The following is a 25,647-nucleotide window of genomic DNA, read 5'->3' as shown; positions in this document are numbered from 1 at the left end:
TGTAAACTATGCTGAATAGAAATGACAAGAGTGGACACCCTTGCTTTGTTCCTCATCTTAGGCCAAAGCATTCAGTTTCACCATTAAGTGTGATGTTAGCTGTGAGTTTTTTGTAGCTGCCCTTTTTCTGACTGAGGAAGTTCCTTTCTTTTTCTAGTTTGTTGAGAGTTTTTATCATGAATGTGTGTTGGACTTTGCCAAGTGCTTTCACTTCATTGATTGTGATAAATGTGTGATTTTTGTCCTTTTTTCTGTTTATATGGTATATTACATTAATGGATTTTTAGATATTAAGCTAACCTTGCATTCCTGGGGTTAACCCCACTTGGTCATTTTTTATATAGTGCAGGATTTGAATTGCTAATACTTTGTTAAGAATTTTTAAAAACCTTGTTCATTAACAGTATTTGTTTGTGGTTTCCTTTTCTTGTGATGTCTTTTTCTGACTTTGGTACATGCTTGTTTCAGTCTTAGAAAACTTTCCATGTCAAGAAGTATATTAATATTTCCTTCCAATAATATTTGTTTTAATTTTTACATTTAAGTCTTGTCTACTTTCTCTGGTACCAGTTTGGATAACTCTGTGCTGTATTTTTAATATTTAGTAGGACTGGTCTACTTTCATTGTTCTTTTCAAAGTAATCCTGAAGTAAAGGATAAATACCAGACTCACTGCAATGGTTTGTTTATTAGAATAAAAGCATTGAATTGGGGGAGGGACAAGGTAGACAAAGAATCAGAGGAGAAACAACAATTGAAAAAAACAAAAAAATCAGAAAAAAGAATTAGAGAGGGAGAATAAAGGGAGACAAAAAGCAATTAATCTGTGGCAGCACAGTTTTTCTTTGGACACCTCTAATCAGGACCTCAAATTGTCCAGTGTCCCATAGCTTACACGATGTTGACAAACCTCTGATCATTCTGCTGTGCCAGGCTTGGGGCAGCTGGCCTTTCTTCACTGCAAATAACTTGCTGTGTGATCACAGGTATGTCACTTCTTCTTTCTGGACTCCTGGATTACTTGACCCCTGAGGTTTTTCAAAAAATGTCTTTATCAAACCAACTCTGGTTAGAACTTTACCCTTGTTTTGTTCTGCCTTTAGGTTGCTAGGGTTGATACAGTGTCCCATATTTTCAAGGAAATCATGAATTTCTTGAGTTTCAAGGGTGGTCATAAGGCTTCTGGTTCACTTTTCTCACTAAAATAGGAGGACTGTCATCTTTCACCTCCTTCCATGGTCTGATTCACTCATGATAATGGCCTTTTCCTTGGCTGGATCTCACTGTTCTGTTTGAAGTTTCCTGTATCTCCCCACTTTTAGTGTATTCATTGGTCCTGCCTTCCTTTGCAAGCAGAACAAGGCCACTCTGCCTTATGGAGCACCTGCTATGTGCCAGGTGCTTTATGCATACTTTATCTAATCCTTACCACCATCACTGCACCACCACCCTGCCATGAGTTAAGTGTCATGTTCCTGTTTTACAAATAAACCCAAAACTCAGTTAAAAAAGAAAAATCTTGCCCAAAGTCACAAAACTAGAAAGTGGTGGATCTAGGTTTTGAATTCATGTCTTCATGATCCTCAGAGTCTGCTTTTTTGCTGCATCTTGATTCTCAAAGTGTGATCCCAAGACCAGACCAGCAGTATTAGTATATCCTGGAAACTAGCCAGAAATGTAAAATTTCAGGCCGTGCTCCAGACCTACTAAAGAAGATGCTATGGGGATTGGACCCAGGAATCTTTTATTAAGTCCTCGTGGTGATTTTCTTGCATGCTCAAATTTCAGAACCACTACCTACCATTCTGCTTCCTTTGGCTGCTGCTTCTCTTCACATCTGACCAAGAATGTATAAGTGATTTCATTTATACTTATTAGATATCAAATTTAGAACTGGAAATTACTTTGTCTCTGGGATAGAAATGTGCTTACACACTGCCTCTCCCCCAAACACACACACATGCAGTAGCCCAAATAATCTTAAAAACTGAAAATATGATGCATCCATTTCCTACCTAAAGTATCTCCCCACTGCACTAAGGACAAAGCCCAGACTCCTCAATGTGGCCTTTGTGGAATATGTCCCTCACCTGTTTTCCAGCCTCCTGTCTACACAGACTTATTCATGCTTGCTATTCAAGAGGTGGTCCAAGGACTAGAAGTGTCATCATCATCATCTGGGTGATGATGATGCATCTTGTTAGAAATGCAGAATGTCAGAACCCACCCCAGATTTGCTGAATCAGAATATGCATTTTAATAAGGTCTCTAGGTGATCAATGTACACAAAAAAGATTGAGATGCACCAGCCTATACTTCACCTGCCAAAACTTCTTTATGGTTTCCCCCAGGCTTTTGTGCTTAAGGTTTGTTCTTTCTGAAACACTTGTCCCTTCCTTCTTCTTTCTTTGGCCTTTGGGTAGACTTGAGTTCTTAGATCTGCACCCCTCCCCACCAAGACCCGGTATGTTGCTACTCCTGTCTTCTCCCCCACACACTGCCCTTAGCCTCTTAATCCTCCATATCATCTGGAACTTAGTATTGTGATTGGCCCATGGCTGAAGACTAAGTTTAGTGGGCATGCATTCTGGGTCAGAATTTAGTGGGTCAGGCACAGTGCCTGACACATAGTAGGCACTCAATAAATAGTGAACTATGGGATCAGACTTCCTTGCTTTAAGTCCTGACTCAGCCAGTGTTATATTGCCTCTTTGAGCTTTGGTTTCCTGGTCTGTGAAATGGGAATAATGAGTCCCTACCTCACAGAATTGTTGTGAAAATTAATTGGATTATTGCATGAAAAGAACCTAGAACTGTACTGGGCTAACAGCATTCAGTACATATTAGCTGCAGATGTTATCAGTATCATCATCGCATGCTTGTCATCTTTTAATGCAATTCACCTGCCTAAAAAGAGCATCCCTGTTTCTCTACATTCTCACCTTGGGCGGGTTATTTCACCTCTGGGTCTTGAGGTAATCAGCAATCAACTGCAATGACGACAGAAATCCCCAGGTAGTTGTAGTCGTGAGGATGGCACAAATCAGTGCTTTTTAAGGGTTTAGCACAAAGCAAGGACAGAGTAAATGGAAAGAAAGGACTATGTCTGCCGTAGTGTCTTGTACTTGCTTTATAGGTGCTCAGTGATTCTGTGGCTTCCTGTTGCTTTTTAGTGTTGTTTTTCAGCATGGTGAGTATTATTCTCATTGTTGTGTCCTTTTGTTTATTTTTGGGGTGTGTGTATGTTCCATTGATTTGAGACTTTGGAACAAAAGCATATTGATGTCTTTGAGGATTTGCTTTTTATTCCTCTGCAACACAACTTAATCTTTCAGGGAGCCCCTGAGTTGTTAAAGAGTGATGTCTCTGCTAAGGGTGGAGGATTCTGGTTTGAAAAGAAGGTGGAGCTGGGGTGATTTAGATTTAATTGGCTTGATAATCCAGGAGATTGTAATCCTGTGTCCTGGCTTCAACTCACATGTCAAATCAGGTTTAAAAAAAAATGTTATCTGGCTTCCTAGAAGGAGAAATTCAGATCACATAAATTTTCGATTAAGCAAGATATAATAATGTTAATATTATTAACTAATGTCATCCCAATAAATTCAATGAATTTTTAAAAATGTTAACTGTATAGTTTTAATATATGGCCTTTATTGTGTTGAGGTAAGTTCCTTTTATACTCATTTTGTTGAGAATTTTAATCATGAATAGGTGGTGAACTTTGTCATATACTTTTTCTCTGTTGAAATGACCATTTGGGGGGTGTTCTCTCATTTAATGTGGTGTATCACATTGATTGATTTTTATATGTTGGATCATCTTTGTATCCCAGGGATAAAGCCCATTTGACTTGGTGTATGATCCTTTTTAATGTGCTGCTAAATTTGGTTTGCTAATATTTTATTGAGGATCTTTCTATTTATATTTATCAAGGATATTGACCTGTTTTTTTCTCATAGTATCTTTGTTTTGGTATCAGGAAGGTGCTGGCCTCATAAAATAAGTTTGAAAGTATTCCCTCTTTAGAAGGGTTTAGAACAGTTTTTTAGAAGAGTTTAAATATTGGTAATAATTCTTTGAATGTTTTGTAGAATGGACCTGTGCAGGCATCTAATCCTGGACTGTGCTTTGTTGGAAGGTTTTTGATTACTGACTAAATCTCCTTAGTTTTTTATTGGTCTGCTTAGATTTTCTATTTCTTGATTCAGTTTTGGTAGGGATCTTTTCTTTATTTCCTTAATTAGTGTTGCTTAGTGTTTGTTGAGCTTATCTTTCAAACAACCAACTCTTGATTCTGTTGTATTTCTTCTACTTTTTAAATTCTCGTTTTTATTTATTTCTGTTTTAATCTTTATTATTTCCTTCCTTCTGCTAACTTTGGACTTAGTTTGTTCTTTTTCTAGTTCCCTGAGAGGTGTAAATTTAGGGGATTTTTTTCCCTCCGATTTTTTTTTTAATGTAGGCATTTATCACTATAAATTTCCCTCTTAGTGCTGCTTTTAGTGCACTCCATAAGTTTTGGTATGTTGTATTTTCATTTTCTTTTTCTGAAATACTTTTAAAATTCTCATTTGATTTCCTCTTTGACCCAATGGCTGTTCCAAAGTATGTTGTTTAATTTTCTCATGTTTGTGGGTTTTCCCATTTTTGCTGTTACTGGTTTCTAGTTTCATTCCATTGTTATCAGGGAGGATACACAGAATGATTTCAATCTTAAATTTAAGACTTGTAACCTAACATGTGATCTATCCTGGAGAATGTTCCATGTGCACTTGAAGAATGTATATTCTGCTGTTGGGTGGGAGGTTTTCTATTACATCTGTTAGTTCCATTTGGTTTGTAGTGTTGTTCTAATCAGCTGTTACCGATTTTTCTGTGTGGATGTTTTACCCATTATTGTAAATAAAATATTGAAGTCCCCTGTTGTTATTGTATTGCTTTCAATTTCTCCCTTCAGACCTATCAATATTTGCTTTATATATTTAGGTGCTCTGATGTTAGGTGCATATATTTTTTAATTGTTACCTCTTCCTATTGAATTGACCCTTTTGTCATTATATATAATGACCTTTGTCTCTAGGCACAATTTTTTTGACTGAAAATCTATTTTGTGTAATATAAGGAGCCATCTCTGCTTTTTCTGTTGTTTTTACCATTTACATGGAATATCTTTTTCTGTGCCTTCACTTTTAGCCTTATGTGTGTCTTTAGATCTAAAGTGAATCTCATATACAACATATCTCTGGATATTGGTGGGTTTTGTTTGTTTACTATGACTTTTGATTAGGAATTTAATCCATTTACTCCACAGTTTATTCTAATATCATCAGCATTGAGAACCACTATTTACATACAGATAGGGTACAGGCATAATAGGTATTCTTAGGGATTCTTAAACTGCCATATTTTGCCATGTATAATGCACAGGCATGGTTTTATGTGTACTATACACAGGATTATAATGCCCATTATTATACCTATGGTGTGTAATGATTATATCCATGTATACTGCCCATCCTTTTTATCTCTCAAAAATTTGGGCAAAAAAGTGTGCATTATACACAATGAAAACAGTAGGTCCTTGGACAGGTGGACTGGTGGAAGTGTTAAAAACTCCTTATTTTTGAGACTTAAAAAAATAGGTTCTAGAGGACATACAGCAAAGTATTCAAACTTTATGTGAGTGGATGGTTTTATATGTTTATTGATGAGAAGTTTGTGCTTATTAATTTGTTCCATAAGAATTTGAGTACCCCTGTCAACAAACCTAGAGAAGTGATCAGTGCAGCTAAAGAAATTGCAGATGCTTAAGTGACTGTATTCAATGTGAAACGTGCACTTTTGGGGGGCTTTTGATATAGACTGCCAAATTGCCCCTTAGAAGTATCCTTGTTCGTAATCCTTCCAGCATGTGAGAATATCAAAACAGTGACATTTTAGCCCTGACCAGTGTGGCTCTGTTGGTTGGGTGTTGTCCTGCAAGGGAAAGGTCACCTGTTTGATTCCCTGTCAGGGCACATGCCTGAATATTGCATATTCAGTTCCTGGTTGGGGTACATACGAGAGGCAGCTGATCAATGTTCCTCTCCCTCTTTCTCTGTCTCTCCCCCTCTCTCTATAAATAAATAAATAAATCTTTTTTTTAAAATAACAATTTAATATCTAAAACTGACAGTGTTGCCTGGACTGGTGTGGCTCAGTTGACTGAGTGCCACCCTGCAGGCCAAAGGGTTGCCAGTTTGATTCCTTGTTAGGGTGCAAGCCTTGATTGTGGGTCAGATCCCTCGGTTGGGAACATGCAAGAGGCAACCGATCAATGTATCTCTCCCATATTGCTATTTCTCTCCCTCCCTTTCTCCCTCCCTTCCCCTCTCTCTAAAAGTAAATATATAAAATCTTTAAAAAATAAAATAAAATAAAATATCCCTGGCTGGCGTGGCTCAGTAGATCGAGTGCCAACCTGAAAACCAAAGGGTCACTGGTTCAATTCCCAGGCAGGACACATGCCTGGGTTGCAGCCCACGTCCTCAGTAGGGGGCACGTGAGAGGCAACCACACATTAATGTTTCTCTCCCTCTCTTTCTCACTCCCTTCCCCTCGCTCTAAAAATAAATAAATAAATTTTTAAATAAAAATAAGACTGACAGTGTCATCTTGGTGTGATCATTAATGGTAACCTGAGCTTCTAAATTGCTTTTGGTTGCCAATTTATATTATTTAAAGATTCAAGCATATTATGGAAGTATTTGCCTTTTTTTTAAATCTATTGGTCCTTCCTGTAAGATAAATTGATTTGAGGTTTGTCAGTGTATCTTTGCATGAGGATTGTCTGTTTGGGATTTTTGTTTTTGTTTTTTAGATTTTATTTATTCATTTTTAGAGAGCGGAAGCGAGGGAGAAAGAGAGGGAGAGAAACATCATTTGGTCGCCTCTTGTACATGTCTGACCGGGGACCGAACCCGCAACTCAGGCATGAACCCTGACTGGAATTGAACCCCAAGCTTCCACTTTGCTGTGCAATGCCCAACCACCTGAGCCACATCAGTCAGGCAGTCAGGATAAGGATTGTCTGTTTCCTTCATCTTTTTTCACAAATTCGGGGTTGGGTTATTATTATTTTTTAAACAAGTTTTGGGCTTTGTCCGAGTAGCTCAGTTGGTGAAAGCATTGTCCCAATGTGCCAAGATTACAGTGTTCAGCCCTGGTCAGGGCACATACAAGAAGCAGCCAATGAATGCACAACTAACTAGAACAACAAATTGATGTTTCTCTCTTTCTCTCTCTCTCTCAAATCAATAAATTTTTTAAAAATTAAACAACTTTTGAATGACGATTTATGCCAGCAACCCAGGATTTGTCTTCCTTGCTTTTTAATTAACTGGAATTCAAGTACAAGGAGGAATTAGAGAGGAAAAAGAGGACAGGGTTTATTTCTCTCCCAACCTGTATATCTGTTTAAAAAGAAAAAAATGTATTGAGCTCAGAAACTTAAAATTTTAAAGCCATTTTCCTCAACTTGTGTTCCTGGTAAAAATGCAGACAAGTCTGTATGTTTGTCAAGCCCCATGAAGGATTCTGATGCCTAAGTTTCAGAAAGAGTCATCTGCATGTGTGAGTTGTGGGAGTGGGGTGAGGGGTAACTTGAATGATGGAGGGGCTGCTGAGACCAGGTGATCAGGACGCTGTGCCCAGTGTTCAGGTGGGAGGAAATTAAGGTCTGAAATGCTGCAGTAAAGGGGTGGGAGAGAAGGCAGATGCAGAAACAAGATTGAATTGGCCTGCAGCCATGTCAAATTCAGTGCCTGCCCCACCCATGGTAGGCACTGGCCCAGAAGGCTGCCATAGAAACACTGTGACTCATGGGCCCTGATCGCCTCTGCTGGGCCTCAGGGATAAATTTGGTTACAGACACCAAGAAAAAGAAGAAATAAGAAAAGAAAAAAAAAAGATTGAGTTGGTGATCCAAGCATGGATAACAAAAGTTCCTTGTTCAGACCAGGCAGAGAAAACTAGGAAGCTCTTCTGGTTCCCCAAGGGGGCAAAGCTTGCTTTGATGGGGTGAATTTCTTGAGGCCAGTATTTGCTCTTTCATGCCTTTGATCCCCAGGTATCTACCCTGCGTGCAGATTGTTTACTGAGTGCATCCTCCATGCCGGGTGCTGGGGACACAGTCCCCCTGCTCCCACAGAGATTACATTCAAGTAGAGGGGGACAAATGACATACAGACAAACAAATACATATTGTATGTGTCACATTGATAAGTCTGTGAAGAGAAATGAAGTAGAGTAAGGAGATGGAGAAATGGGTAACGGGAGCCTCGAGGATGCTATTTTAGGTAGGATAGTCAGTGAAGTCTTCTTTGAGGAAGTTACATCTGAGAGAGACTTGAATGAACTAGGAATGAGATGAGCCATGTAGGTGTCTGAGGGAAGGGGATTCTGGCTGAGGGAACCGAAAAGGCAATGGCCCTGAGGGGTGGAGAAGGAACTGCTCTCGAGAGACAGGAAGGCCAGTGCAGCTAGAGCGGAGTGAGGAGGAGAGAGGGAAGTGATAAGGTGAACAACTTTGAAGAAGGCTCATAGGAAATATATATTGGTAATAGAGGAGCTTCCAGGCAAAGCTAGCCTGTTGCTATATAGAGAAATGGGAATTAATGGAACACTGGAGCTTTATTCCCCGCTAGCTCTACAGGAGAGTGATGCAATATGAAGTGGTTAAAAGAACGTTCATCCAGAAGTGGGGAAATGTGGCTCCTATATTGTAGTCTTCCCTTCTGCCCCAGTTAATTACTCCATTTATTTTATTGCTCATTTCTGGAAGTGCAGAGTTGGGTTGGTTCCTTGTAGCACTGTGGGGGACATGAGGAGGGGGCCCTTAAAAGGGCCTTGGACTTCCCAGGGTGGGGATGAGACCGGTCAGATAAAGTAGACATAAAGGTACTGTGACTTGGTCTGGCCCAGGGGCATGTTCACTTCTTTCCCTCGTTCCAACGTCAGCTTCTCTTTTTCAAAGCAGGATTGGTTGCAGTGGTCCCTGCTACTTCTCTCCCTCGTGTGTGAAACAAGAACCTTCTATGTCCCTGGGGTCGCGCCAATGAACTTCCACCAGAACGACCCTGTAGAAATCAAGGTAAGAGTCTTCCTGGACTGCTGGAGTCTCTGTGCAGACAGTCTGGCTGGAGGACCATAGCAAGTTAGTCACGTCCCTCCTGTGGTTGCAGAGAACGAAGACCTGTGCCAGTTAGCCAGGGAATTAGGGTTAAGAGGGCTCACTGCGTGCTGCACAGGCTGGAAGCCGAGCGCCTCAGGAGCCTGGCATCTCTGCCTATGTGAATGTGTTCTTGCTGTGTCCCCCTCTCTCTCGGGCTCTGTCTCCATTTCTCCCTGTTTTTCTCTCACTTTCACTCTCACACATTTTCCTCCCCCACCCCCATTTCTTCCTCTGTCTGTATCTCTCAAGCTGCTTCCTCTATGACATTTCTGCCTTCCTTTTTCATCTGCTCCCTTTCCTCTCTTACCAGCTTTCCCTGCATAACATATCATCTGTACACACACAACCTATTATGACCTCTGTTTTTAATTTTAGCTTTTGCCACCAGCTAATTCTTTAGTTGAGTATCTTCAAACTGTGTACTGCATATCTGAGTGGTGGTATATGAGATGATTTTAAGTGGTTGACAAATATATTTCATTTTAATAACTGTTTTCTTTTAATGTATATTAGAAAATGTAGCTAGTACTTCAACTCATAATTTCATGGCTGTCATTGTTGATTTTCTGTCTTAATATTGATATAATGTTTGCTTCTTAAATGTATTTACTGAAAAGTTAGTCAGATCCAAGTAAATAGTAGAATAAATGGTAAGTAGGTAGGGCAAGTTGGTAGATGAACTATTGGATTTAAGAAGCACTGCCCTAAATCAGAATCCAGAGAGGAGCCTTCCAACTAGGCCACCTCACCTTTTCAGGCTAGATACCCATTTGTGGGTCAGTCAGCTGTGGCAGGGATGGAGAGTGGAAGGGAGTCACTTAAAAAATGGTTGACCAGAGGCAGTGGGCAGGCTGGCTTCTTGATTATGTCTCTTAAAACAGTGAACTCTTGGTGGCATTCTCAGAGCCCCAGGCAGGGCTGGGGGGGAGGGGTGGATCTTCTTGGATCTGGTTTCCTAGGAAACAAACTTTAAGGCGAGGATTTGTTTCAGGGGATGTACTGGGGAGACTCTCAGGGTCAGCAGCTTGATGAGAGTGAGGGAAGTGGGGCTGGGCAAAGGGAGACATTGCGCTGTGGTACAGCTGAGGCCGGAGAAAGCTCTCGAACTGGAAGGGCTGGCCCTTCAGAGTTGTTCCAAATTGAGGCAAGAGGACGAGCTCTCTAAATCTGCCACGGTTCAGTTTCTGGATATGGACTGCTACCAGGGAAGGAGTGTAACCTTGTACAAGGGCTCCCACCTAAAAGAGCTCCCCTCTACCATCACCCAGGTATACATTCTTAATACTAGGTCCGTTAGTCTTTTTTTTTCTGTGCGGTGTGTACAGTGTAGGATACTTGGCATTCTCACACCTCCATCAGTCCCCCATCGACAAAATAATGTATAGTTGAAATTTTTGAGTCATCCTTCATATTCTTAGTGATGCTATAAAAAGAGCTAGCAGAACTTACAAAGTTAATAAATTCTGCTTCTAAAATAAATGTGCATTTCTTGCTTTGTTACCAGGTTGGTGTGAACCACATCTTTACTGCTCTGTGCAAAAGTAAAGCAGTGACATTGTATGAAAATAAAGTTTTTATTCTGTCCTGAGCATCATAACATTCAAAAGGAGAAGCAGAAGACAAGAAAGTCACATCCACACGACATGCTCTCATGTATATGTCCCTTTGTTTACCACCCAATTTTACGTATTATCGAGATTTGAAATTGCTACGCATCACGCTCATTTGGGGCATCATTTACAAGCAACTTGGTGGGTTCAAGAAACAGGAAACCAAAGACCACTGTGATTATGAACAAGGAGTGAACATATTTGTCCCTAAAAGTTTTCCTCATTTGGAGTTATTTCCTTAGGAAAGATGCCCAGGATTGAAATTAATAGGGCCAAACGATATTAGCATGTTGAAAACTCTTAGTATATATTGGTTTGTGATTTTAAACAAAATCTATACTGTAGCCTAATAAACCTAATGAAATGAATGTGAAAAAATTCAGAACTGTAGGCAGTAGAGTATATAGTATACTACAGTTGTGACTGTAGCAGTTCGTTTGCCTCTTAGATAATATTACCAAGTAGGCCAGAGATGTGTGGGTATGAAGGAGGATTATTAAAACAGTCTGGATTGAAAAATAATGGCCTCTTTTCTCCCATTAGGCAGTGAAGCTTACCAGCTCTCGAACCCAGCTACCTTATGAGTACTACTCACTGCCCTTCTGCCAGCCCCTAAAAATAACCTACAAGGCGGAGAATCTGGGTAAGTACTTCTCTCTCACTACTGTCATCCTGTCCCATTGGAAACCCAGATCTTTTCCTAATTATAACAGTTAACCTTTGTGAAACACTTAGTATGTGCTGGACACGTTCTACATAGTTTACATAATACCAGTTTATTTAATCCTCATAACAGCCCTAGGGAGGTAGCTGTTATTTTTGTTCCCATTTTGTAGGTGAAGTGACTTGCCTCTGGTTATACTGTGAATCAGCATGGAAGCTAGGCTTGAAATCAGATGGTCAGGCTTCAGACTTGGAGCCCTTGGCTACTGTTCAGATTGGTTCTTCCTTGATTTGTAAATATCATACCTTTTTCTCCCTCTTGTGGTTTCTGTAACCCGCTCTACTTCTAATTAAAAGAGCGAGTGTACACCTCTGGTCCTAAAGGAAGCTGAGACGTCACCATAGTTCTTGTTACGCTGTGCAAGACTCACCTCAAATAATGTATGAGGCCCCCAGGGCAACATCTGGCATAAGCGTTCCATACGTAGCGGCTCTTTTATTCTAATTCAAATAATTCTCTATTTGGCAGAGTTTCAGGCTTAAGGAAAAGATATTTGGAGGCATCTATTCAGGACACGCCTCTTAATACTTATTTCTCAGTGTTAAGGCCTGGACATGAAAATATGGACAGATGCTCTCCCTGACTTCAAAGACCTTACAAGACTTAACTCTTCTCTTATACCTTAGGAAGGAGAAAGGAGAGAGCTGGTTCTTGAGCAGGCCCCTGAAAGGGCTGCCTTCTCTGTCAGGGCTCCCCATGACACAGATGTTTCCAGAACCCCTCATTGACAAGTAGATCTACTGCCAGGTACTGTGTGTCCTAGGTCAGTGGAAGGCAGGCCTTGGAGCCATTTTAACCAAAGCGGGCAGCACCGCCTGTCTCAAAGTCTTGCCTTACACTGTTGGACAGAAATTGGTCTTTGGTCTTGGGGCCTAGACTGACTTCCACAGACTGTCTGGGCTCCTCCTTCTGCCTGCAACTAACCCTTGGCTTTTCTCCCCACACCACACCGTTCTCTGCCCACCTTGCCTTTCTGCCTGGGCGCCTGCCCAGCTTGGTCCACCAGGCTTCCTGACACCAGGCCCCTCACAGCAGCCCCTCCCTTACCCTGTGAGCTGGTGTGGATTCGTTGGCAGTACAAGGCTCTGCAATTGAGCACACTTCAGTGTAATACCAGGTGATCTTAACCTTTCTGAGCCTCTACCACATCTTCCATGAAGCTGGGGAAATGGTCCTGCCTTCTAGAAATAGAAACTTCTATGTGCAAAAGTTATCCTGCCATATTTTATCTCATTCTTTCTTTGTGTAGTGCCTCCCTTTATGGCCTAGGGGCTCTTTGAGCATAGGGATCATGTCTTATTCCTCGCCCCCGCGCCCATCCCTCCCCCGTGCCCCAGCTTCTGACCCAGTGCCTAACAGACAGTAGACATTCAGTAATTGTTAGTGTCTTCCTGAGTGGAGCAGAAACATCCTTTATTAAATGCCTGTTGGATTGTAAGCCTTGTACACTATATTATCATCATCAACACTGTTAATACTTACAGGGCTTTTCCTATGAGTGGGGCACTGTTCTAAACACTTCTGTGCTTTAACTTAGTTAATTCTCACAACAAACCTATCATAGGTTACTATCCCCTTATAATAGATAAGGAGGCTGAGGCACAAGAAGGTGAAGTCACTTGCCCTGGGTCACTCACGTAGTAGTGTCAGAACGCAGGAACTCTGGACATACCCTTAAAGCACTTTACTCAGCACGTTATCTTAGTTGATTCCTATAGTAACTCTGCAAAACCAAATATGATTGTCCTATGTCATAGGAAAGGGAACAAAAGCTTTAAGGGTTAGAAAGACTTGCTTGGGGTCACATGGTTGGTACGTAGAGAAATTGAGGTGCTGGCCCAAGTTTTTTTTAACTTTAAAGCCAGACCTTTTCTGTTGTCCCAGGCTGCCTTCTCCAGAAAGGCTTGATTGGGCTGTCTGAGAGCCTTACTCATGATTATCATCACACTGATTGATTCATCTCATGGGGGAGCGGGGAGGGGGTGGTGCGCACCCATCTGTGGGAGACGTACTGAGGTACAAACTCAGGCTCTCTTAGAGGGTCCACATTCATATCTTGTTGCTCATTCAGCTTGGCTGGCTACCAGCTCACAGTTTTAAAGTTAAAAGGAATACTTCCGTATTAGAAATGAACTATTCCAGACCAGTATGTCCTCTTTCTTGGTTTAAGTTTAATTTCTAAATATCAAGAAGTGATACCCATCATACTTGGACTACAGCCCTGTTCCTCTCTGTGTATGTTCTTCCTCAGCTTGTGACCCTGCCATCTCTATGTAACAACTCACAGTTTCCATTAGTGCTGACCTTTCTTCTGAGCCTTATATCTTGATATCTAACTACATTCAGATACATCAAGTCCAACTGGACAAATTAGAAACATGCCTTCAGTCTAAATTTGCTATACTTCCTGTCTTCCCACCTAGTATGTGGTTGTAGAACCTCAGTCTTCCTAATATGCACTGCTCCTCGCTTGTCCCTTGTATCAGTCAGGACCACGTGCCCTAGATTTCACCTCTGCAGTAGCTCCCGGGTCTGTGTACTTGTTTTCACGCTCATCACTGCCTCATCCAGCCACCATCATGGCTCACCTTCAGGGCAGACCGCCGTCATCCCTTGCATCTTCTTTGTTTTCTTCACAAAATATCCAGAGTGAATTTTCCGTAACCAGAATCAGATAATGTCTTCCTCTGCCGCTGTTAGAAACCTTTCATTGGCTTTTCTTGCTCTCTGGATCCAGTTCACACTTCCAGTGTGGCCCACAGCCCCTGCGACCCAGCTCCAGCCCATCTCCCCAGCTTACCTCAAGTTGCTCTCTGCATTGCAGCCACACGGGCCACTTGCTTTTATCATGCTTTCCCCACCGTCAAGGGGCCTTCGCACATACTATTCCTTCTGTCTAGAATATTCTTCCCTTATCTCTACCTAGTTAATGCTGCTCTTCCTTTATAGTTCATTTCAAGCATCACTTCCTCAGAGAAATTTTTTTAGACCCTTTCCCCCATGTCTAGAGCAAGTTCTTCTTGTTGTCTTCTTCTTGAGAACAATATGTTCTCATTATTCTGAATATTTAATCAAAGTCTGTCTTCCCATTAGACTATAAGCCTCATGTGTATGTCTGTTCAATGTTATATCTTTATGGCCTAGGACATAGCCAATACCCAGTACCTGTTTGAAAATGAATGAGCAAATAAATGACTAGGCAGAGAGTGCCTAGTCATCAAGGAGGTCCACACTGGTAGGCAAGTGTTAGTCCTGCCTCTTGGCTTTAGTCAGTTCCCTTTGGCGTGCCCCCTTTCACATCATCACAGCAGCGCTGTTAGAATGACTCAGAACGAAAACACCACTGAGTTTAGCTGACAATCCCTAACTGCTTGGCACCTGTGAGCATGCTGTCTGGCAGCAGGTTTCTCAGAAGCAGGCATACAAGGGGCATGCCAGTTCATTAAGTAAAAAGATGCTTTAGCTGACAATCTCAGGTGCTGGATTTTACCCCACTTCCTTCCTTGCCTAATTCAGGATCTAAAGACACAGACATAAATAAGAAACACTGCCTGTCCTTAAAAAACTCACAGTCAGAGGAGACAGAAACCTGATACAGCAACATTGTGCAAAGTCACATTATTGACATAAGAAAAGGCACAGAGACAAAGCTAACAATGAAAATAATATTTGTTGCCCTGACCGGTGTGGCTTAGTTGTCTGGGTGTCATTTCGCAAAGCGAAAGGCCACTGGTGCAATTCCTGGTCAGGGCACATGCCTGGGTTGCAGTTGGGGTATGTACGAGAGTCAACCAGTTGATGTTTCTCTCTTTCTACCTCCCTTCCCCTCTCTCTAAAAATAAATTAATAAAAATTTTTAAAAAATAGTATTCGTTGTCTGCCTACTCTATGACTAGTACTTTATTTCTCACTGAAATCCTGTGAGGTGGGTAGTGTTATCCTCATTTTACAGATGAGGAAATCAGGGCTCAGTGAGGTTAAATGACTTACCAAGACTGCTACGTGAATAAGTGGCCCAGCGTTCAGTAGCAGGCAGTCCTCACTCCTCACCCCTCTGTGATGCTTCCTCACGTCAGAGGGCAACTCAGAGCAGGGGGTGATGAGCTCTGTCCTGAAGAAGTCAGGGAGGGCTTCCCAGGAGTGAAAGAGAAGCTGAGCTGGAAATGTGAGGAGTTTCTTAGAAACCTGGGGTAGGCAATGGCACTCCAAGGCAAAGGACACAACCTGAGGCCCAGAGGCGTGGAATGAAATGGCATGTTTGATGAGCCCTGAAGAGTCTGGCGGTGCTAGAGCACAAGAAAGGAGGAGAGGGCAACGGGTGGGAGTCAGAGGGGCCAGCTGAGCCTAAACAGGTGATGATGGCCCTGCAAGTCAGCCCTGGGTCTCTGGCTCTGCTGATCTCAGCAACCTCAGGGATGAAGCTCTGAGCTCCATCTGTCTCTCTTACGGCAGGAGAGGTGCTGAGAGGGGACCGGATTGTCAACACCCCTTTCCAGGTTCTCATGAACAGTGAAAAGAAGTGTGAGGTTCTGTGCAGCGAGTCCAACAAACCAGTGACGATAAGCCGAGAAAAGAGCCGGCTCGTGGCAGAGCGGATCACAGAGGACTACTATGTCCACCTGTAAGTCTCCTCTGCTCCCTGCCAGCCTCAGGCTCACACTGGGCAGGGCACTGATGGGAGAGGTGGTTCAGAGGACTGAGCGAGGCCTTTGGTTTCCAGCATCGCCGACAACCTGCCTGTGGCCACCCGGCTGGAGCTCTATGCCAACCGCGACGGCGATGACAAGAAGAAGGAAAAAGATGTGCAGTTTGAACACGGCTACCGGCTTGGCTTCACAGATGGCAACAAGGTAGAGTGTCTCGGCGTGCCCAAAAGGGCTGGGGAAGCCACGCCCCGAAGTCACAAGCACTTAGGACCACAAAGGAGTGGGAAATATTTAGCTCTATGCTCATAATATCAATAGAAAAGTTGGGGTGGCTGAGGCAGGTTCCTCCAGGCCCCTCTAGGGCAAGGCTCTGGCAGATGCTACCCAGAAGGTGGAAGGCACAGTCCCTAACAACTCAGGTTCCATATGTGTAAGATTAAACTCCTCCAAAATATCCAAGGACAAAAACATTTCTTTTGAGGTACAGCTCCTGTCCTCCAAGGGCTTCTATCCTACCTGGGAAGAGAACCGACAGTTCTCCATCTTAACTCCCGTACCCTTCACTGACCGTGCCACCGCCGTGACTGTCAGTGCCGACGCAGTTCAGAGGGAGCTCGGCGTGCATTCATGTTTTCTCCAAGGGCATGGGCCTTAGGAAACTGGCAGGCTTGAGCTCAGAGGAGTCAGGGCGGCGTTCTAATTGGAGTGAGTGCCGTGAACAGAGCTGCAGAGTGGAGACTCTTCATGGGGCAGGAAGGAGCTCAGGGAGACAAGGCGAACCAATGTGTCTTAGAAGATGATGCCAATCAGATGATGGAAGGCCTTGAATGCCAGGGTTAGAGATGGACTTTTGTCTGGTAAGCCCTAGGGAGCCCTGGAGGGTTTCTGAGCACAGGCGAGCTGTGAGAGCATTGTTTTTGGAAAGTTGGGGCAGCGTCTGTTGGACAAGGGGGTGACCTGATACCTAGGGTGGTCTTGCAGAGTGATTTCCTGGTTGTTTCCTGGCTCCTCGTTATCTTGGTTTCTTTGATGGTCTGTTTTAGATCTACCTGCACAATCACCTCTCGTTCATCCTTTACTACCACCGAGAGGACCTGGAAGAGGACCAGGAGCACACATACCGTGTCGTCCGCTTCGAGGTGATTCCCCAGAGCATCAGGCTGGAGGGTGAGTGGGGAGGTGTGACCAGAGGGGCTGGGCTGGTGGATGGGCCTGGGCTTTTACACCCAGGGTCTTTTCACGCTCGATTCCTTAAATGGCTGGCAGGTCCCAATGTGGCATATGGGCCCAGCCAAGATAGGGTCTCACTGTGTTTCTATTAGAGAAGGCGGAGGACAGGGGAGAACTGACATCTCTTGTATCCTGGCCTGGTACCTTACCACTTTACTACCTCTGGCAACCCCTGATATATTAGCGACTATAGATAAGGAAGCAGAGGCTCTGAGAGGTTGGTGACTTGGCTGAGACCAAGTAGCCACTTGAGGCTTGCCTGGGCCTCTCTTGAGAACCAAGCAGTTCCCCCGGGTTAAAGAAAAAGGGGCAATGTACAGACAGAGTTATCAGGCTGCCATCCTCTGTGTACGTGATTGGTGTAGACTAACATTGGCCCAGGGTCAGCAGACCTGCTTCAGTCTCACCTCTCCTGTTAGCACTTGCTTACTACAGGGCACATTCTTGATTTAGGAGGCATGGCCTTTTGTCCACAGTAGGTATGGGTTTTGGGGCATGGGGTTCTTGGTTTGTTTTTAAGCTGTGGAACTAGTTTTCAAACAAAATCATGCACGGAAGTCTCATATAAAACACCATATACTTTCAGAGCTCCATCCTGCCTCTCCTCTGTGTCATGAGCACAGCTTTACATTTATTATGTAATTATTTTAACATTCTCTCTCCCCAGTTGGCCCCTTGAGGTTAGAGGCTTTGTTTTTCCCATCTTTTTATCTCCAGCACAGTATCTGGGACATAGTGGGTACTTATGGTATGTTTTTTGTTTGAGTAAATGGACAGATAACAGGATGAATGAAGGAGGCATCTGAGTGACTGGAAGACTAAAGTGCCTCAACTTTGGGGACTAAGTGAATGAGTAATCATCTGATAGACTGAGTCCATATTGTTTTGCATGTTAAATGGGTCTGGTGGAATGGTAAATGAATGCTTGAATTGAGCAAAGGAAGATTGACTGATTTTAAACGAGGGACTCAGACCCCTCCCTACACGTACACCTCTCTGCAGCCCTTAAGGCCATATGGAAGGTCAGGACTCTGGAGAGCTGTTCCCCCAGGCTCCACTCAGACCCTGGGTCCCATCAGCATGCCATCCCCTCAGGCAGCTTCTGAAGGCACCCTGCAGAAGAGCCCTGGGGTAGTAGCAATGGCCCCCACAGGAACAGACTGAGTCTCTGTCTCTCACAGACCTCAAAGTAGATGAGAAGAGTTCATGCACCCTGCCTGAGGGTACCAGCTCCTCGCCCCAAGAAATTGACCCCAACAAGGAAAATCAGCTGTACTTCACCTACTCTGTACACTGGGAGGTGAGAAGGGGCTGAGGCTCACAGCAGGGGAGGAGGGTTCTGGTCTGGGCAGGAGTGGTCTAGCAGGGCTCCTAAGTGCTTACTCCCCCCACCAGGAAAGTGACATCAAATGGGCCTCACGCTGGGACACTTACCTGACCATGAGTGACGTGCAGATCCACTGGTTTTCTATCATTAACTCCGTAGTTGTGGTCTTCTTCCTATCAGGTGAGATCTGTGGGTTGGAGGGTGGAATGAGCCGGGCGGGGGCGGGGGAGGTGAGCAATAAGGGGCTGAGGCTCACATCACTTACGGGAGACTTCTTGGTTGTTCTCACGGCCAAGCATGAGTCAAGCATGAGTCAAAAACAGGCCTTAGGGCTCTGTTCTAAGCATCAGATACACAAAGGTGAATAATATTCAGTCTCTACTAGGGAGAGCTCCTAGCCAGGATGGATACCACTCATTCACAGTCACTCAGCAAGACTTTGTTGCACATTCTGTGAGGGTGTCATGCCATATGCTAGGGACATGGTGATAAGCAAACCCAACCCAGTTTCTGCCCTCGAAGTCTATATTCAGGTGGTGGGAGAGAGAAAAAAAGCAAAGAAATAGTGGAGTGATCAGTGCTATGAAGCAGAAAAACAAGGTGACCAAATACACAGCCCTGAGGAAAAGGGGAAGGCTACTTTATAGAATATTTCTCTGAATGAGAAGGAGCCACCATTTGAAGAACCAGGGAAAGACTGGTCCAGCAAGGGTCACTGTCCTGCAGTAGGATGGCAAGAGGGTAGGGAGTAGGTTGGTGGTCAGAGGCGAAATGAAACTGATCATTTCAGTATCATATGAGAAGTAAAGATAATACTAGTTACTGTTTAATTTAATAAACATTTAACCCAGAGCCCAGCTGATGTGCTAATAAGCACTTTACAAGCATGCCAGTCCTTGAAGCCCCATGAGCTAAGTTAGTCAAGGTCATACAGCCCACTGCCTTAACCACTATACTGTGCTGCCTGAAGAGGTCATAGCGCTGTGGAAGTTCAAGTGCAGGGAGCCTCTGAACTGGTTAGGGGTGTTGAAAGGCAAAGATGTCCGAGGTGAGGCTTAAAGCTTGAGCAGGGGACAGTCAGGGCAGAGTCGGGCATTCCAGGCAAAGGATAGCCTAAGGCATGAAGGTGAGAGAGCGATGCAGCTGTGAGCTGATAACAAAAGCCGCAAAGAACTGGGGTGAGGGAGAGGAGGGGAGCCTGGGAGGAGGTGAGGCTGGAGAAGCTGGTAGGACCAGGCCATGGAGTAGCTGGAATGCTGTTCTCTCGAATAAAAAGCAATGTTCTGTGGCTGCCTATACCCAACCCAGCAGCTTTTTCCTTCCTCTGCCTGGGGTTAGCCCTTCGTGCACCCCTGCCAGAGTAGCTGGAGTGGAGCTATGCCCAGGAGTGGATCCGAGGCTGCTGCATAGCCAGTTCGCACTGGAGGGAGCCCCGCATGTCAGTCATCCCTCAGTGAAACCCCAATCCCAGGAGGGCGTGCAGCACAGACTTGGTTGGCCGTGCTGATCCCTCTTCCACTCTGGTTTGTTCCAGGCATCCTGAGCATGATTATCATTCGGACCCTCCGAAAAGACATTGCCAACTATAACAAAGAGGATGACATTGTACGAGGTCTTGGCTGGGGAGGGATGGTCTTGGAGGGGAGGACAGTCTAGCAGTACGGCTCTAGGCCTGCCAGACCAGAAGGAGGGGGTGTGTGTGTGTGTCTGTGTTATCATTTATAGAGTAAACCTTAAAAATGTTTAATGGCCCAGAATGTTGAGGATAGGCTTTCTAATTTCTAAGCATAAAACAATGAAAGAAATCACAGGAAAAAAACTTGATGAATTTGACATTAATATTTTAAAACTTCGATAAGAGATTATACAGTTAAAAGAACTGGTGTAAAATTTTTATTTTTTTTAATCTAAATCTCTAATGTGATAATGAACAAAGAATTTACAAGAACTATACATGGCGACTAAACATGAAAAAACTCAGAGATAACCCTGAAAATTACAGATTCAAAAAATCAAGAGAAGACAATGTTGGACCTTCAATATAGCACAGATTTTTATTTTCAGGTAGAACTAATTTTTGGCAAGTTAACATGAGATAAGCACCCTTCTGTGCTGCCCATGCAAATGTAAAGTAGTGGTTTTCTGAATAGTAATTAATTGGCAGTGCATATAATACAGTACATACTGTAAAATAGCTTGTTTTGAGCCAGTCATTCTTCTAGAATTTTCCTAAGGAAGCATCAGAAACACAGAGACCTGGTCTAAAAATATTTATGGCAGCTTTATTTATTAATTTAAGTACACTGGATGTTGCCTAATATTTTATAATGATGGATTGATTATATTATGGTATAGCTGTACAATGAAAAAGTGTACAAACATTAGAATAGTGCTTCCAAAGAATATTTATTGGCCTGAGGAAATGTTCACAATAAAGCATCAACTAAAAATAACAAGTACATAGTAAATATCCCAATTTCATTGTTTACAAGGTATATATACATATGACAGTATACATACATAAAGGACTAAAGGAAATACATGAAAACAATGACATTGTATATAAATCATTTTCTATATCTTTTTGAAATCTTTGAGTATTTGAGTTTTACATCTTGTTCAGTTTTTCTAGATTTTTTTAAAAGATTTTATTTATTTTCAGAGAGAGGAGAAGGAAGAGTGAAAGAGGGAGAGAAACATCAATTGGTTGCCTTTGCTCGCCTCCAACTGGGGACGTGGCCTGCAACCCAGGCATGTGTCCTGACAGGGAATCAAACCAGTGACCTTTTGGTTCACAGGCCTGCACTCAATCCACTGAACCACACCAGCCAGGGCAATTTTTCTAGATTTGTAAAAAATTTTCTACAGTAAACATTTATTACTTTTTGATCATTTGAATATCATGTCATATACCAAAATTTTTTTACTTTTTTATTATACAATTAAGAGCACATATTTTTATAATCATTAAAAAGATAAATTGCTTCGTCCTGGCCAGTATGGCTAAATTGGTTGGGCATCATCCCACAGACTGAAAGATCGAGGGTTTGGTTCCTGGTCTGGGCACATGCCTAGGTTGTGGGTTCAGTCCCCAGTCAGGGAGCATGCAAAAGGCAACCAATCGATGTTTCTCTCCCCCTCTTTCTTCTTCCCTTCCCTCTCTTTCTAAAAAAGCAATGAAAAAATATCCTTGAGTAAGGATAAAAAGTAAACAATAAAGTAAAATAAATTGCTTCTAAATCTCACCACCCAAAAACTATCATAGTTAGCATTATAGTATGTTGATGTTTACATTATTTTTCCAAGTATTAGATTTGTGGAATTCAGGGAGGATGTTTTCCTTTTATGTAGCTGTAAGTTTCATGTTTGAGCCCTCCTTGTCCCATGTGACAGTTCTCTGGAAGCGATTCATTGTGTCACTTAACACTCTGTGTCAGAGCAGAGGTGATTGACATCTGAGGGACCTTCAGCCCTAGTCAGAGTGGGTCTTTGGGTGGTCCCTACAGGAGCTAACTTCTCCAGAGCCAAACCTCACTTTCTGGCCCTTTGCTATAGGAAGACACCATGGAAGAGTCTGGGTGGAAGCTGGTGCATGGTGACGTCTTCAGACCACCCCAGTACCCCATGATCCTCAGCTCCCTGCTGGGCTCAGGCATTCAGCTCTTCTGTATGATCCTCATCGTCATCTGTGAGTGGGCCTGGCGGGCTCAGTGTGGGACGCTGTCACCAGAGCAGCAGGGGCCTGCGTCTGGAGAGGGTAGACTTTCCTTCCCGTAGAAGGAGGCACATCAGCATCTCTGGGCTCTCCATCCCAGCGGAGAGCCTGGGTCCTTTCAACCCTGGGCCGTGGTGATTTGATCCTTTACAGAGCTTTCCAGCACGGTTGATAGCCCACCATGTCCACTCCGTCAGTGAAGCCACTCGTCAATGCTATGAGGCTGGCTTCCTTTTGTCATCAGGCATTCAGTGATTTACCAAGTCAGCAGCAGGATGAGGGCGGGAATCAGATCTTTTTTTTTCAAAAACAACCCTCCAAAAACTAATATATAGTAGTTGCAAACAGTTCTGAAGTCAGTCTACTTAAAACTTTTTTACCCATTTTATCCATCATTTAATTGACATATAACATTGTTTTAGTTTAAGGTATAGAACATAACAACTCGATATATGTATATATTGTGACATGATCACTATAATAAGTTTAGTTAACACCTCACATAGTTCCAGTGTTTTCTTGTGATCAGAACTTTTAAGATCTAAGCTCATAGCAACTAATCTGCCTAAATTTGTATCTCAACTCCAAGCTTTGTGCTCTTAGACCAGCTTTGTGACCTTAACTTCTGTGAGCATCAGTTTTCCCATCTAAGAAATGGGGAAATTAACCTCCACTTCAGGGTTGATAAGGCAGATTCAGTGAGCTGGCCTTCCTAATGCTCTCAGCTTAATGCCTGTTTGCTTGCAAGAGCCCTGTGGGCTGGAAGCTGCAGTTAAGACACAGCCCACCAAGCCCCAGCAGCCGCTGCACCCCTCTGGACCCCAGCTAAGACCTAGCCTTCTCCTGTAGGGAGGAAGGGAATATACTTATTTTGCCCCATTTGCCCAGGGACATGTCAGCCAGCCAGGATGGAGGATGGGGGATGGGGGATGGGGCCCGCGGTGATCAGCCACCCTGACTTTCTCTGTCCTCCCTCCCCTCCCTTCATAGTTGTGGCCATGCTTGGGATGCTGTCGCCCTCCAGCCGGGGAGCTCTCATGACCACTGCCTGCTTCCTCTTCATGTTCATGGGGTAGGTGTGTCTGAGTGGGCTCCGGGGGCTGGCACACACCAGCTGCGCTCCAGCTAACAGGTCCCTTGGTGTGGATCCCTGCCGTTTCCCACAGGGTGTTTGGTGGATTTTCCGCCGGTCGTCTGTACCGCACTCTAAAAGGCCATCGGTGGAAGAAAGGAGCCTTCTGTGTAAGTGTCCTCAACCTCCTCCCAGTTTTGGTGGGGAGCTGAGAAGCTGCTTCCTGGGCTCCTCAAGAGCAGTGTAGGCAGGCCCTGGGAGAGTTTTAGGACCAGAGGCCGAGCACCAGCATGATGGACAGGGAAGAGTACATCCTGAGGGTCAGGAATGCTGGGCTCTGTCCCACAGGCACAGCAGGGCCTCGCAGGGCCTTAGCTGCCACATCATGCAATGAGAGGATTGAGTTTAGGTGGTTTTAAGCCTACATAGTCTGATGTCTCAAGCAGGAGAAGAAATAGGGGATTCAGAATAACAGAATTTAGCCACCAAGCCCAAGTGTGAACATTTAAGGTCAGAAACTGATCAGGGCTGCTGGGAGTAGTATACCCTGCCCAATGGCATAAAGCGGCAGAAGAGGCCAGGCCTTTCGTCACCATCAGCCCGTTTTCTAGACTTTGGTGCCTCTATTCCCCTTCAGTGAGGACAGCTCCCGCCCTCTCTATCCGCTATCGGGCCACAGAAATCAAAGGATGCCAGGAGCTAACCCTACCTCCCAGGGACTCCTGAGCCCCTTCTCCCAGAGCAAGTGAGGCCTTTAGAGGACCAAGGAGTCCCTTGGTGCCAAATTTGGAGAAGCTCTTGGTCCCAGAGTTCTGAAATCATTTAGAAAGCCTGGGGGAGTGGAGCTTAAGCTCAGACTGTCTCAGCTCCAGCTGCCACACCCCTGGCACGCAGTAAACTCTCAGTATACAGAGAAATGATGGCAATTATTCTGGGAAGATCAAAAAAGGTTCCAGAATTCTTGATACATCAAGCATTTTTCTCAAGACACTGTGTATGATCTACAGAGGCGTAAAACCCTGCCTTCTCCTCCCCTGGTGAGACTTCCCCGGTAAGGCCTCCCACCAGATACCCTCCAGGATCCCCGCAGTGGGTCTCACGCCAGACCTAGTCTGTCTTTCCCCAAACCTGCTCCTTGTATCTGGTGGCACTCTCATTCACCCAGGCCCCCGGTCCAAACACCTGGGTAACTTCCTTTGCTCCTTATACTTCCTCATGCCCCACCGTCTCCTCAGACATTAAGTGTTGTGAATTTTCCTGCCAAAAAGTCCATGAATTCCCTCCCGTCTCCATCTCTAGGACTCTTGCCCAAGTTTAGGCACCTTTGCCTCTCACCTCAACCCTTGGCTGTCCTGGGCCTCCCTGGTCTCTCTGCACATTTCTGACCCTCCCTGGTGCCCTGAGTCCTGCACAGGTGGGCGTGTGCTGCAGCCCGCAGCAGTGCAGGTATATGATTCCTCTCCAGCCTCTGCCGGCAACTTTCCGTGGGCACGTGATCCCCCTGCCCCCTGCCCCACTTCATTTTGTAACTCTTACTAGCTCCAGCATCACTCCTCTAGGAGCCTACCTCCCCGCCCCCTTTCTATGTCCTCTTTCCTGCCCCAGAGGAGCCTGCGTAGAGCCTTGTGCCGACAACTAGCACCGTGTATGTTATTTCCTGTTTATGGGTCTGTCTTTCCTCCTGAAACTTTTTTCCTGTTCTTACCCCTGGTATCTATCACAGTGTACAGTCCATGAATGTCAGCTGGGAAGGCAGACGAGGAATTCCCTGCTACGTGGCAGAGTAAAACAGGAACATATAGGAAGGGAGGAAATGACATTTGAACTCGGTCTTGAGGGCTTCAAATGGATGACAGTGGCCAGCAGGGAGTTCTCAGGTTCCAGAGTGTCCCAGATCCTGGTCTTGGCTCTGTTCTTTTCTTGGTTGGTAACCTTGAAGGGCCCTCTGAGCCTCAGTTTTCCCATCTCTCCAGTGGGGGATGGTTGCACCTGCCCCTGGGGGTGATTGTGTGGATGGAAAGAGACTGAGCATGAAAGGTTCTCGGTGCAGCATTAGGGCGCAGGAGGCACAGCCCCTGAGGTGTTGATAACTACACCTAGAGGCCCAGG

The 25,647-nt window shown here is 44.2% G+C and overlaps 1 protein-coding gene and 1 non-coding gene across 3 annotated transcripts in view; both read left to right on the top strand.

The window, feature by feature from the left end:
• TM9SF4 (transmembrane 9 superfamily member 4) overlaps nucleotides 1–25,647 on the top strand; it is a 47,743-nt gene that overhangs the window by 10,967 nt on the left and 11,129 nt on the right. The window contains exons 2-12 of one of the 2 annotated variants that reach the window (XM_054573904.1): nucleotides 9,020–9,133; nucleotides 11,368–11,467; nucleotides 16,001–16,169; nucleotides 16,269–16,398; nucleotides 17,238–17,361; nucleotides 18,606–18,724; nucleotides 18,820–18,931; nucleotides 20,286–20,356; nucleotides 22,307–22,439; nucleotides 23,457–23,538; nucleotides 23,633–23,708. In XM_054573904.1, the coding sequence (XP_054429879.1) occupies nucleotides 9,020–9,133; nucleotides 11,368–11,467; nucleotides 16,001–16,169; nucleotides 16,269–16,398; nucleotides 17,238–17,361; nucleotides 18,606–18,724; nucleotides 18,820–18,931; nucleotides 20,286–20,356; nucleotides 22,307–22,439; nucleotides 23,457–23,538; nucleotides 23,633–23,708 (1,230 nt within the window). Of the gene's footprint in view, nucleotides 1–9,016; nucleotides 9,134–11,367; nucleotides 11,468–16,000; nucleotides 16,170–16,268; nucleotides 16,399–17,237; nucleotides 17,362–18,605; nucleotides 18,725–18,819; nucleotides 18,932–20,285; nucleotides 20,357–22,306; nucleotides 22,440–23,456; nucleotides 23,539–23,632; nucleotides 23,709–25,647 lie in introns of both variants that reach the window. The other variant, XM_054573903.1, reaches the window with a different exon arrangement.
• On the top strand, nucleotides 7,783–7,917 carry LOC129071044 (small nucleolar RNA SNORA5). The gene has a single exon (XR_008529204.1). It is a non-coding gene; the product is annotated as a small nucleolar RNA SNORA5 (small nucleolar RNA).

Source organism: Pteronotus mesoamericanus, unplaced genomic scaffold, assembly GCF_021234165.1.
Source record: "Pteronotus mesoamericanus isolate MK-2021 breed Mesoamerican mustached bat unplaced genomic scaffold, CSHL_Meso_final contig_25, whole genome shotgun sequence".
Lineage (NCBI taxonomy): Eukaryota > Metazoa > Chordata > Mammalia > Chiroptera > Mormoopidae > Pteronotus > Pteronotus mesoamericanus.
This window is presented reverse-complemented; position numbering and strand designations above follow the sequence as displayed.